At 50.6% G+C, this 13,903-nt stretch overlaps 1 protein-coding gene across 1 annotated transcript; it reads left to right on the plus strand.

Moving 5' to 3' along the window:
* Positions 1-10,271: 10,271 nt before the first annotated feature.
* Positions 10,272-11,057, plus strand: NANOS1 (nanos C2HC-type zinc finger 1). Its single transcript, XM_017809158.1, has one exon. It carries the CDS (start codon positions 10,282-10,284, stop codon positions 11,053-11,055), a length of 774 nt encoding a protein of 257 aa, XP_017664647.1. The 5' UTR covers positions 10,272-10,281; the 3' UTR covers positions 11,056-11,057.
* The last annotated feature ends 2,846 nt before the right edge of the window (positions 11,058-13,903 follow it).

Below are 13,903 nucleotides of genomic sequence, written 5' to 3' on the forward strand. Positions count from 1 at the left end.
CTGCAATTACAATTGTGCATGTGCATTTACATCTGAGTGGCCTATAGCATCAATTCTTTTGCTATTCAGAAAACGGGATTTAAATGTTTTAAGATGGGTTTTTTCTCTGTGTCTCATCTCTACGTTCTCTGCGTCCCCACCTGTCTCTGTTCTCACTTTCAGGTCCTTAAAACAATGGCTTTTCTGATCTCCTTCCCCAGCAGTAGAACACATTCCATTATCACCAGTCTTTCCCACCACTAGCAAGTATGTCTTTGACTATCTGCATGCCAGCAATGGCTTGAAATGCAAACATATCCATTTCTCCCTCCAGCACTGGCTCTCTCCTTGGAAAGCTTGCTTTTTCCATGGAAGTTTCATAAACAAAATTCCATGGCACTGAATTATACCTCGTTTTAAGTAATCTGCTGCTGGAGTGGCTCAAAATGCCCACCCTTTCCTTCTCCCAGCAGCCTGAGGGCTGTAGTGAGACAACAGTGCCTAAAGATGAAGTGTCCAAGGCCAGGCTGGACAGGGCTCAGAGCAGCCTGGGCTAGTGGAAGGTGTCCCTGCCTGTGGCAGTGTGGTTGGAATAAGATGATCTTTAAGGACCCTTCCAACCCAAACCATTCTATGACTGAAACACAAGGCCTGTGTCCACAGCAAGCACGTTCTCCTGAGCTGGCTTGGTGTCTGCTGGCTGTGAGGTGAAGTGTGTTGGCATGTGTGCTGACACTGATGCCACAAAGTGCTGCACAACACCCAACCCAACAGACTGCACTGACTGAGAACCTGCAACGGCACAGAACCAACCTGGTGCACAGCTTCTAACCTGCAAAGGGGCTGACAAAGCTCCAAGTGCAACTGTAAACAAGGAATCATCAGCCAGGAGTTTCCAAGAAGCTCCATGGTGATCTATTCTCAGCTATGTGACACCCTCCCTGGAAGAAAACATGAAATCATGTTCTAGTAGGGCTGCAGGTGACACAACACGGCAGAGCAATCTCTGAGGGAGAGGATTGTCACTGCCAAGGGGTTGGCCAAGGGGAGGCAAGGAAGTCCCTCACACTTCAGTGGGGCCGAGCTGTGCTCCCCAGCTCCACGCTCACAGGAGGCAGGGATGTGTCCTGGGAGTCAGAGATGCTCCAACAGGTTTGGGGATGGTGGTGGTTCGTTGGAAGCTGACAGATGGGGAGGCCGGGCTCCCCAGCACCAAGGACACTGCAGGAGCTGCTTCCCTGGCACCCAGGCAGCTGCTGTCAGAGCTCAGCAGTGCATGCAGAGCCCCAGGTCTGCACTTCGGGGGTGCCAGCCCCTGGCAGTGCAGCAGGCCCATCAGTCATGGCCAGCCATCCTGCTGAGGAGCAGCAGGACGTGTCCTCCTGTCCCCACGGAGCAGGGACACGCTGTCCTTGTGTCTGGACCGTGGTGCTCGCCCTGCCTTCTCAGGGCCCTGCTGTGATTTAAAAATATCCCTTCCCAGACTCTCAGCAAAGACACAAATCTTCTGGTTTGCAGTTTAACTCCTAGGGCAGCACTTGATACAACTGCTGAAAAGCTACAGGCGTAACAGACCATTTAGACACCAAAAACGTATGAACACCCAAGGCTTTGCGTGGAATTTCACATTGTATCTTTATTTTTAAAAGATAAGGGGAAAGCTATGCAGGGAAATACCACCCTTCAGTATCCACCCACTACAAGCTACTGTCAGAAACAGAACGCTGAGCTAGATCAACCTTTGGTCTGAAACTATTTTTATGCTCCTGTTCAGTTGTACACAGTGTCTGAGGGTAGTACTGTAGGAAAGGATGCAAAGCTTTCTGTGCTTCTGGTATTACTGGTGTAATTCCCACTGGAGGGCCAGTACATTTAGAGCCCACAATTCATAAAGGATGTTGACAAGTTGCAGAGAGTTCAGAGAGGAATATGAAGGATGAAAAAACAGCCTTTACAGCTACATATCCAGGAGCTCGATCTATTTTGCTTTTGAAGAGAGGAGGTTAAGGGGTGACTTGGTTAAAGACTATCAGTGAGAATGAAATGTTGAGATCAGGGCCCTCAATTAGCAGAGGAAAACCCTGACACCAAAAACAGACAAGTTCTGACTGGAAAGATGGGGCACATGTTTACCAGTGCAAATAATGAATTTATTACCAAAGCCAGAGCTGAAGCAGATAGGATGACTCTTCATTATAGGGTTTTTTTGAATAACATTTGGATGCTTTTTTCCTGAAGAGACATGCTGAAACTCAAACAAGTGCAAACAGAAGCAGCCTTATACCTCTATCATCCAAGGCAACAAACAGTAGTGCTTCCCTTTTTTTAAAATTGACAGCCTTCTCTCCCTTCTATCAGCAGTCCTGGCAGCAATTCCAAGTGTGTAACAGGTGAGAGTTAGTTCTGATCACAGATCCTCCTGGCAGATCTGGTCTGTGTTTGTGCCAGCACCAAGCAGATCTCTTATCTCTCTGCTGAGAGCCTCTCGCCTGCACGTGCCTTGAGCCACAGTGACACTGGTGCTCCATCTCCTCACCACTGAAGCCAGGAGCACTGCACAGTCCACCTCCACCAGTGCCTCCCCCACCTCCTCCTGGTGCCTGCCAGCAGCAGAGACTCCTCTGACGCACTCTGGTCCAAGCAATCCCAACCAGTCCTTAGTTACCCACCCTCGTTTCCCCGATACCCAATGTCAGCCGCCCTCACTGTGCTTTAAGCCCATTCCTCTGTGTCCTATCCAACAGGATCATGGAGAACAGATTATCCCCTCCTTTGAAGGCATTTAAGACCATTTTCATGCCTCACTACAGTCTCGTCCTGACTCGACAGCACCAATTCTTTCTCCCTTTCCTGGGAGGCCCCAGCTCTCATTAGTTTGCTGCTGGACTCCTTCCAAGGGCGCCTCCTCTTGCTTGAAATGCCACTGCCCAAACTCTACATGGGGCTACAGGCATTCCACAAACACACACCAAAACCCCAGGGTCTGTCATGTGTGTCTGAGAGCAGGACTTTGCCCTCTTTTAATCCCATCTCGTCTCTCAGCAATATAGCATTTTGCACATTATCGCCCCAATTATAAAGGCTCGTAGGTGATAATGAGATTGCACTGGATAGATTCCAGCAAAGCACATTCTAGGTTTTACTAACTTCATTAACCAAGAAAAGCTGGTTAATGGCTGAAAAGTGCAATGATGCACATAATCACACCAGTTGCTTTGCTCCTACAATTATATTATTAAGATGGATCTTTGAGGTACAATTTTCATGTATAATTAGTGGTTTATCCCTCCAGGAAAAAAAAAAAATAACTAATTCAAAAGCACCCAAAGATTTGAACAAAACAGTTCTTACTGCAAACACAAATGAAGTCATGCTCTCAGGGTCAGACTGCAAATGGGATTTGTGAGAAAACAGGAGTGCAAGAATTTAGAAGCTTAGCACAGGCTCCTCAGGGATGTGAAATGCCAGAGTGCAGGTTGCAACCCACTGCACACTGGGAGCACCCAATCTCACGTGGTATCCGTAGGTATCCATTCCCAGGGCTCCCAGGGGTAAGGAATGAGCCAGATACACCCCAAGCTCTGTGCAGGAGGGACCCCACAGCCCAGAAAGCCTTGGGGGCAGATGGTGTTTGTGTCCCAGCCTGAGCTGTGAGCACAGGCACGAGCTGGGGTGGGAGGAGGGCAGCCAAGGAACAACTGTGGCTTCTGAGAAGAATTTGATCCCAGACTGTACCAGAAATGTAAAACATTTAGGCTGATTCAAAATTATTTCCTGCTGCTTTCTTGACTTCAGTGTTCTTCAGTATTTTATTTTCTTGGTCATCACTGTTCTTCCCAATAGAGGCAACTGCAATTTCAGATTAAGAAAGTCAGCACCACCAAGCAGGCAGGGCATTGAAGAATCCTCTGTTTACTCCTTTCACCAAATAACAAAACATAAAACCAGTGCAAATTTTCACACATAGTTTTTAAGTACAAGCCTGATTTTGCCCAATTCCTTTTCTCTTTCAGCTAAGTTGCACTTATCAGCTTGACAAAAAATGCAATGACTGTTTTTCACTAGGAATTTTTTACAAATTTAATCAAGCTGTCAGAAGAAATGCTATTATCCTCACCGTGTGAAACTAATATATCAGGAACTTATCTACTGTCTTGCATGTGTGTATGACATTTATATGGATCAACTAACATATATATCTTCTGCTCAGTAAAATTTCACACAATAAAAAAATCTTCAGAACTGAATTTGTGGTTGTCTTAAAAGTCCTTAATATGGCTGGCTCTGCCTAGGAGCTTAGTGGGAGACTTTGCTGGATTTAATCAGCCAGGCAGGCCTCAGAAATTCTGCTGGAATTCTTGTTGCTATTAGAAATATGCACTAGTGTTTGCTAACTCAGGTTCAGAACTGATTCAGAAACTAAAAGCAATAAATCCTCGTGCAAGTATCAAACTCTCTCAAGTATATCCTGCAGCAGTCATTTTTGGAGGGGAGGAATACATAAAGGAATGTAGAGTGTCTAGCCAAAATTTCATTTGAAATACTCTTTTCAATGAACCCAAAGATTTGTCCAAAACCGAAAGCCTCTGATTTTTCCCAAACGCTTTGTCTTGGCCTTCCACTTCCATGACCCTAAGCACTAGACCAAGTTGCTTAGAGCCTCATCCAGCCTGGCCTTGGACACTTAGAGGGATATCCAGAGATATTCAGTAATAAGAAAGTTCAGTGATACAGAGTTGATTTGATTCAGTACCAAACTGTAAAGCCAGCACATTTTCTGTGACATTTCAGGTTCACAGGATCTTCGCAGAAGAACCTGGTTTGCAGTTTCAGCATGAGTCTGATTTGCTGTAAGAAGGAAACCTCACTTGATATTTAGAAACTGAAGTGCTTATAGCATTTCTTACATTTCCCTGATGTATTTATACAATGCATAAACACAAATTGTTCCTAAGCAAAAAAAAGAAAAACTTTCGGTTTTCAGAAAAAACTGTTTGATTTTCTCATAAACAGCATGTATGAATTTCTATGCCACTTTGACATTCCTCTCCATGAGTTACTATATCCTCAGGAAAAATATGCTTCTGCTGATAAACATTTGGCTCTTGGCTTGTACTTGTGTTCTGCAGTAGTTTGGATGGGCAAGTCAAAACCCTGGCTGGTTGTCTACGACCTTTGCATTCTCCTTTAAATTCCAAGCATTTGCAAGAGGTGATGGAAGAGCTGATAGTGTCTACTGTTTATCAGCCACGATAATTCAAGTGGGTACATTTTCGATTGTAAAAATAGTCTTGTAATGGATTTTTTTTTTTTAACAGCTATTTCCAACACTCTCAGCAGCGCTCTGCATTTGAAGATTTAAAAAGGTCTGTGTCCAGAAAGCACTTTGCCTCCTGATAACCAGCTCAGCTTCAGCTGAAAAACTTTTTTGGAGGAGAGGAAATTGAGTTTCTCTTCTGTCTGCACTGTCAGCCCCCAGAGCATGAAGTCTGTTCTGCCCCTGATTGCTGTGCCCTGGAGAGGGCTCAGCGGTGTCCTTGGACCCCCACACACCCCTGTGCACTTCCATGGCTACAGCCACAGCCAGGCTGGTGCTGCCAGGGGGCAGCTCTGGCTCTGCTGAATGCCCAGGTTCAGCTGCTCTGGGTTCAAGTTGCCACTGCTGGAGATAAAACAAAACAGGGAAAATGATGGCATTTTGCTGGAAAATCAAGCACTCAACAGTCAAGCAGAGAAGTATTGAGGTTGCCCATATAATTTCTGCTGTGGTGGCCACATTACTTACTCAATGCCAGTGTTGTGCTCCTGTGAGCACCTTTATTTTCTCCTCTCACCTCTTTCCAGTTGTCTGCATGCAACGAGGTGGAGCAGTAGTTCTTAGAGAGCTGGCTGCTGCTGTGTGCTGGCCTGCATTTTCAGTGGCTGAATCAAATTAAGAGACGGCTACAAATACACAACTTCCCCCACCAGCTCTGTGTGCCTGGGTAACCATTTGCTGCAGTTGCCTGAGGACTGTCATGTAACTCTCGGGTTGAGGATGACTGATCTGGACAGTCTCTCCTGCCTCCAGCAGGAGCATGGAAGCTGTGGTCTGCAGCATGGAGGAGTTTAATACCCTGGTACAGAAACACCTAATGTGCTCAGTTATGCAGAAATAGCCCACTGTGCTCAGCACAGATTACAGGAAGGCAGACCATCACTGCCCCCTTTGCAGTCCGCCTCCTGTGTGGCTGCTTCCACACAACAAAAGAAAAAGTACATCTTCAGTGAAACATTCCCACAACCAAAGTCATTTTTCATGGCTGGTTTTACATCCCTAATCCTCCATCCCAGTGAGGTTTTGCCAGTAAAAAGGGCTTTACCTTTCTTACCAACACCCTCATGCCAGCTCGAGCCCTCCTTTCCTGAAGCCTGGGAGCCACTGTGCCTGGGGTCCTCACACCAGTGGCCTGGAGCAGGGGTTTCTTCCCCAGACCACCCACCAGTACAGCCACCCCACATCCACTTATGGCACAAGCCTTGTGCCCCTCTCCCCTTCCAGAGGGAAAACACCAGGGAAAGCACTTCTCCCAGGGGCACAGTGAACGTGGGTGCTGGAGCCTCTCAGCAGACTCCAGGCTGAAGCTCTGCTTCCATGGCTTGTGTTTGTATCCACTGAAACCTAACTCACCCCTGTTAGTCCTGCCAGCTGCTTCCAATCTTCTAAACAGAAGGATCTCTCTGTGCTATAAACTTCAGCTTTCCAAACACAAGCATCATCTGTTAAGCCAAAAGCTTTAGAAAGGATCCCTGAACACCAGGCTGAGTCCAACCAGCACAGGGTATATCTTCCCTGTGTCAGCAGACACCTAATGTATTTTTAGTGCTGTCAGAAACAAACCACTCCTTGATACTCCAGAGGGGGGGGGGGGAAATCATGCAGAAGTGGCGGTGAAGCCAATATTTTAAAAGACCCTTTCGAGAACTTGCCAGCCTCCTGGGGGAGCTTGTCAACATCTCCCACGTTAAATGAAAATCACTTTAAAATCCACAGGGGTTTTAAAGAAAAGCTGGAACATATCAAAGCTGCTGGGATGGCAAGCTTCATAACGTGCACAGTACATCAACACTTACAGACACTAAATCCTCCCCGGCCTCAAGGGAGCTCACAGCCCCCTGGAGCAAACCCTTTCCTAATGTATCTCTCAAATGAACTGCTAATCTCCTCTCTAAACTTGACAGCTGTCCTGCATGCTCTCAAACCCCCCTGTGCGTAAATCCTTCTATAGTTCTTGTTAAATCACTTGCTGGATCATTTTTCCTTTAATATGAGGAAAGAAATCTTTCCTCCAACCCCATACAAAGACCTCCCTCGCTGGCTGTTGTATATATTCCCAGGGGCCATCTTGGGCTTTACAGACTCCTCTGGCCAGTGGGATGTCCTACCCCAGTCCCCCCAGGCAGATTGCTCCCTCCCAGCAGTTCTGATGGGAGCTGATCCCGTGCTCAGATCAGCTTGAATCGCTGACACGGTTTCTCACTTCTCTGAGGGAGCAGAAAACTTTCCCCTTTGCTGGGCAGAGTTTGGCCTGTGGTGTTGAATCCACAGTGCCAACAGCTATTTGTCTCTTCTGCTCCAGATGATAGTTTTCCAGGGTTGCTGTGCAGCCTTGCCACAAGAACTCATATGAGACACCACCAAGACATCTGTGGTCTTACAAGTCCCAACTGGGGTTGCTGAAAGGGTAGTTTGGGATAGGGTCAGAAATAATCCCAATTTCCATCTGAGGACAAAGCAGTAGTTTTTCATGCAGTCCTCAACGTTTCCAATGAAAAACATTACAAATGAAAAACATTTCAAAGAACTCCAAAGCACCAGTGCTGTATCCTTCCTAGAAACAGCTACTTGTCCATTAGCTGTTCTTGACCACATATTTTGTTTACTGCTTGAAACTGGTAAAGAGCTTCACTGAGACATTGATTTGTTCCAATGTCAATAGTGGCATTCCCTACTCTTGCACCCAACAAACCAGATTTTTTGTGACATGACACCCAACAAGTTGGCACAAGGTTGGTGCAAGGCTGATGATCCCCAACAGAGGTTGGTCTCTGCAGAGACCTAATGCCTGACTGAGCTGTTGAGTCTTTGCTCAACACCTGGAATGCGAGGGGCCATTGGCAAAAATCTGGACAGAGAAAACATCAAAATAACTTTTGCAACATATCTTGTACACTTGGATTGGCAACACACACGAGCTCTGCCAAGAGCTGTCAGAGGGTGCTGTTACTGCAGTGTTGGTGATGAGTGTCTATCCTTCACAGTGTTTTTCTATGAGGATATTTTTTGTTTTGCTCCATGTTCTTCATCCCTCCCTGCATTAGCAGTGAGGGGAACAGGGCTGTTTACCTCTCTGCCTGTGCTACTGACACTGCTACAGCATGATTTGAAATTACTGCCTCTCCAATATTGTCTCTTAAAATGTCCACAGAAGAAGATGAGCCACAACAATTGCCCCAGGATGTGATGCTCCACCACTCTGACCGATCACCCCGCACTGTTTCACCCAGTTGTTACCTCTGTTTTATTGTATTCAAAGGCAATGGCCCCAATGGACCAGCCACAAAATGCTCCACTGAAGAGAGGAGAGGTGTGTCACATAACTGCACCTCAGAGACTGAGCTCTGGGCTGAGCCTGACACCACACAACTGTGAAATGTCCCTGCGGTCACCTGGTGCAGAACCGTGTCCCACCGTGAGCACGGTCTGGAACAGGATTTCCTTTGCAAATGTTTTCAGTACTGAAGCAAGTCCCATTTTCCAACCAAAGAATTCACACTCCAGCCAGCTCTATTCCCTGCAGCCATCTGCATTGTTCCTTGGTCCTTGATACACCCACTTCCCAGGCATTTCGCATGGCTGGAGAAGCATATCAAACCCTGGAGAGGTGTTTCTGATATCTGAGCTCATGAAACCTGCCGATTTCAGGTGCAAATAAAAGCACACTGTGAAGTTGCTCTACCTGCCAGAGGAGCACCTGTTAGATCGACTTATCAGGGCCTTGCACAGGGGAGACAGATTCCCCTCTGACAAAGCTCCACCGGCCGTGTTCAGCCCAGCAGCTCTTACTGGGGGCTGGAAATCAATAGGATCTTTACCTGTGGCTGCATTGCCAACTCTTCTTGCCCAAATGGAAGAGCACACGTGTGATGCTTCCCAAAGGAGGATCTGTTTCCTGGGTGGCCAGACTGGATGGGAATCATCAGGGTCAGCGAAGGGGGGACTTGCCTGTCCCCACCGCGGCCCCTCGTCCAGCAGCACGGCAGCTGCTCTGCGAGCACCGTCAGCGAGGGGAGGGCTGGGCCACCCGCACTCACCAGGCTCGGGGGGGTGCTGCAGGACACCCGTGCCCACCCTGCTGCCCAGGGTCCCTCCACATCCACCCACTGCACGCAGTGCCCTCACAACCTCAGTGTAGGTCAGGCCTGGCCCTTTTTTGGGCTGAATATTCCAGATTGGTTCCCCACACCTTAGCAGCACTCCAGTGAGTGCAATGTCCCTCCACATACCTGAGACACCATCCAAACCTTTTATTAGCTTTAAGTAAAAACAATCAAACCCGCTGACTAAGAGGGGTCCGAAGAGGAGATCCCCTCTGCCCCACACAGCTCACTGGCACCTACGGGGAGGCACCTGCTGCCCTTCTCCAGCTGAGGAGGCACGAACCGCTTCCCACTTGGGCGGCATTGAACTTGTTCTGTGCCCGCACATCGCTCTGCTGTGGGTGGAGCGGGTTGGTTTCGTACCGCGCTGCGCCGTCAGTGCGACGGTACCGGGCTGGGAGCGGTGTCACGGCACCGGCACGGCAGCGGGGCCGCGGGAGCATCCGGGACCGGCCCGTGTGGTCCGGACCCGGCACCCGATCCTGGGCCCGCTCCCCATCCCAGTCCCAGTCCCGATCCCGGTCCCGATCCCGGTCCCGATCCCGATCTCGATCCCGCTCCCAGTCCGGATCCCGGTCCCGACTCCGCTCAGCGGCCGCACCTGCGGGGCTGACGCGCGCCCCCAGGGCCGCTTGGCCACGCCTCCCTCTACCCCTCAGCCAATGAGCGGGAGGGGGCTCTGTCCGGTGGCCAATGGGAGCGCGGCGGGCGCGCCCCCGCCCCCTATTTGAGGCGCCGAGCGCGGCCGCGCGCTCGCAGAGGCGGCGGCGGAGCGGGCGGAGGGAGCGGGGCCGGGAGCGGGACCCGGAGCGGGAGCGGCCCCGGGAGCGGACGGTGCGCCCGGCGCTGCCCCGCACCGCGCTCGAGGGAGGGGCCGCTCCCATGGAGGCATTCCCCGGCGCCAAGCTGGAGCAGCACCGGCACCTCCCGCCCGTGGAGTGCCTGCCCGGCGCCCGCTACGGCGGCCGGAGCCACAGCGCCTGCGGGAACGTCTTCAACTCCTGGAACGACTACCTGGGGCTGGCCACGCTCATCACCAAGGCCGTGCGCCCCGGCAAGGGCTTCGGCGCAGAGCCCCCCTCGGTGGTGGTGGCGGCCGCCGTGCCGCCGGCCGAGGAGGAGGAGGAAGAGGAGGAGGAGGAGGAGGAAGAGGCGGCGGGGCCGTACTTCGAGGGCGCGCTGGACTTGCACGACCTGGACCTGTGCGGGCATCACCATCACCACCACCACGGCGAGGGGCTGCTGGAGGAGCGCTTCGCCGACTTCAGCCCGTTCCCCGGGCGCGGCGGCCCCGCCGCCGTGGTGTTCGACTGCTCGGGGGAGCACCCGGGCCGGGAGGGCTCTGCCTGGGGCGGCGTGGTGGTGGCGGGGCGGCTGCCGGCGCACCCGCGGGCCGCCTCCCGCCTGCTCAAGCCCGAGCTGCAGGTCTGCGTCTTCTGCCGGAACAACAAGGAGGCGGTGGCCCTCTACACCACGCACATCCTCAAGGGACCCGACGGCCGCGTCCTCTGCCCGGTGCTGCGGCGCTACACCTGCCCCCTCTGCGGCGCCAGCGGCGACAATGCCCACACCATCAAGTACTGCCCCCTCTCCAAAGTGCCGGCGGCCCGGCAGCTCCGGCACGCCCGGACGGCGCTGGGCAGGAAGGGCCGCTGACCCCCGGGACCGTCCCCCGGCCCGGTGACACTGCCCCGGCCGGTGCGCGCTGGCCCGCGCCGAGCCCGGCGGGGACTGCGCGGCGGAGATGCGCTGTGTTTGTTTATTGTAAGAAAGAAAATATATCTATATGTGATTTTTACGGAGACGGCGAGATCTGACTTGCGGGGAGCGGGTTCGGAGGGTCGAAGCAGCCGCCGGGAGGGTCGCGGGGGTCTCAGGTCGCCCGAGGAGGGGCAGCGCCGCCTCCTGCCGCCCGGCCCGGAGCGCATCCCAGACCGGGATCCTGCGGGGCTGCACCGCGGGGGGCGGGCCGGAGAGCTCTTCTTAATTGCCACTTAATAGCAGGGTGTTTAATTAGGGTATAACACTACGCCTTTCGGGTCTTAAAGCAAACATCCCATCAGTTTCCTTTGCCACTCTTAAAACCGGTGTGCAAATCGCGATCAAACCTGCCCTCAGTAGTTAACTCCTGCTTCCCGAAATCGCAGCGTCCTACCTGGAGCGGTGCCCCGCGGTCACTCGTGAGCCGTTCCACTCGTGAGCAGGGATGGCGCTGGCCTCGCAGGTCCCCGCATCTGATGCTCGGCTTTGGGGAGGGTCTGAGAGGAGAAAACACCGAAGTGCATGTTTGAAAACGTGATGACTCTGGGCCAGGATGCAAACGGAGTCCTTTCTGCTGACAGAAAGGCAGTTACAATGGCACAGAACAAGATTTGATGCAGCTGTGTTTGTAGTGGTGAAGGGGGAGGTGATGTGAAGCCTGGAGGAAAAAGACCTGGACAAAGCAGGAAGCCGTGACCATAGGATAATGGAAGAAAGGGAGGTTGTGTATTTTGAAGAGCTCAGAAAATGTGGCTTTAACTCATTGCAAGTAGAAGGGATCTACCCATGTGGTTAACAAATATCCTTAACACTACATAGACTGAACAAAGCATAAGAATTATATTGAAGATCTGGACTATCCTTGGTACTGAATATCAGCCAGGGGCTATGTTGTTTGTTATCCTCAAAAGACCAGAAATCACTTATTTTCTGACTCAGAGGAAGGAGAAGGAGCAGCAGCAGGCTTGTAGTTTGCTTAGGATTCCTCTGGAGCCAAAAGGCAGGTGCAGGAGTTTTCAGAGCAGAGTGTTTGTTACACTGCAGATGGCTTTGTGACACCTGGGATGAGGAGGGGTGCTCTGTCCAGGGAGGATGCCCTAATGAAAGCAGGGAGGTGAAGAGGGCCTTGTGGAGGAACTGCTGGGGCATCACCAGGACCCTGAGAAAGGAGATGGGTCCTGACAGGAAAAGGGAACCAGGAAAGTGAGGGGTGATTCACACTTGTGCAGTTTCCTTTTGAAAAGCTACTCAGCAGGGTGGGAGATGGGATCGAGAGAAGAGGGGGAGAGCAGGACAGTCAAGAATGGGCTCGTCGAAACATGTGTGGGATGGGCTGGGGATGAGGGTTCCGGGTTCATTATTCATCGCAGCTGTTGGCTCACAGCCACAGCAATTAGGAGGGAGAACCTGATTTTGTGTGGAAGTGTTCCTTTAAGTCTCCATCAGATGACTCCAAAGATGGTGTCAGCTCTAATTACCAAATGCAGTGGGGCTTGCATTAAATAACACTCAGTGGCTGCAGTTACCCTTGTGGCAGCCTCTCTCCTTGTGCTATATACCATTACTTATTGTCTCCTGCTCCATGGGGTGTGCACCACTGGCTCTTCTAAGCTGTTAGAAGTTAGATGTGTTTGGTTTTGTGATTCCTGGTCCACGTAGGTTTAATCTGTGTCCACCTCACATTAGAATCAAGCTCGTGTGATGCTGTGGGAAGAGTTTTCTTCTGTATTTTTGTTTCCTTGTGGGAAGTTTTGAAGATCCGTATATACATTTCAATGCAGTTGACTGTTACTGGACACAAAAGCAAGAAAGATCTAAGTAAATCTGTCTCGGGTGTTTTCTGAGGGTTGACTGGCCGGGCTGGATTGGAGTTGCTCCTTGCAGGGTTTGCCATGTCCCTGCCCCACCTCTCTGCTCTTTCCATTAAGCTGCTGTGCAGTACCAGCCCTGGAAATGCATCAGGATACCAGCAGATCCCCTGCCTCGGATGGCACTGGCCTAGAGCAGCACCTGTGCGAGAGGGAAAGGGTTGTATTGATGGCCTGGGCTCTGTTTCCCCTGCTTCCTCTCTCATCCCACATGTGCACAGCCTGGCTGTGGGAAGGCCAAGAGCTGCCTGTCATCGCTGGCACGTGGCATGAGGCATCTGATCAGAGTCTTAACAGGTAAAGTGGGAGAGTAACAGCTTCAAAAGACCAGCTGGGAGTGGGGAGAAATAAAACAACAGACTGTTCCAGAGAGGAGATGATGAGATTCAGCATCGGCAACAGAGAGCCTGAGAGCAAGGCTCTTCAGCTACTTTACATGATCATTCAACAGGACAATTTCCCCTTCTAAGTTTTACAAGTAAGAGTCTAACAAAGACTAAACCTTTAAGGATATTTTGATTGGTCTTTTTAAAGTAAGCTCCTGTGATTTCTGGTGCACCAGCACACTCCTTGTGGCACTGAGTAAGCAGGAGCATGCTTGTTCTTGGTCAGTCTGAAAAGCTTACTACAATTCATAGTGTTTGTAGAGCTACTTTGATTCCTTAAATACTGGGAACCACTTACATTAGTAATTTAAATCCTAGGAACAGCAAAAAGCTGAATCTGAAAGCAGGTCAGTTTAGAGCTGTTATATGCTCTGCAGAAGAGGTCTATGAAAAGTGAGATATTATTTCACTTTTCTACAGGCATCTGCAAATCAAAATATTATGGCCACGTGTTTAAACCAAATACTATATCTTCAGAGAATTGCTTTA

The sequence above is a fragment of the Lepidothrix coronata genome, unplaced genomic scaffold (assembly GCF_001604755.1).
Source record: "Lepidothrix coronata isolate B3197 unplaced genomic scaffold, Lepidothrix_coronata-1.0 Scaffold25, whole genome shotgun sequence".
NCBI classification, from domain to species: Eukaryota; Metazoa; Chordata; class Aves; order Passeriformes; family Pipridae; genus Lepidothrix; species Lepidothrix coronata.

Bases quoted from the DNA above. Each gene is read 5' to 3' on its own strand.
- NANOS1 (XM_017809158.1), top strand. From the start codon at position 10,282: ATGGAGGCATTCCCCGGCGCCAAGCTGGAGCAGCACCGGCACCTCCCG.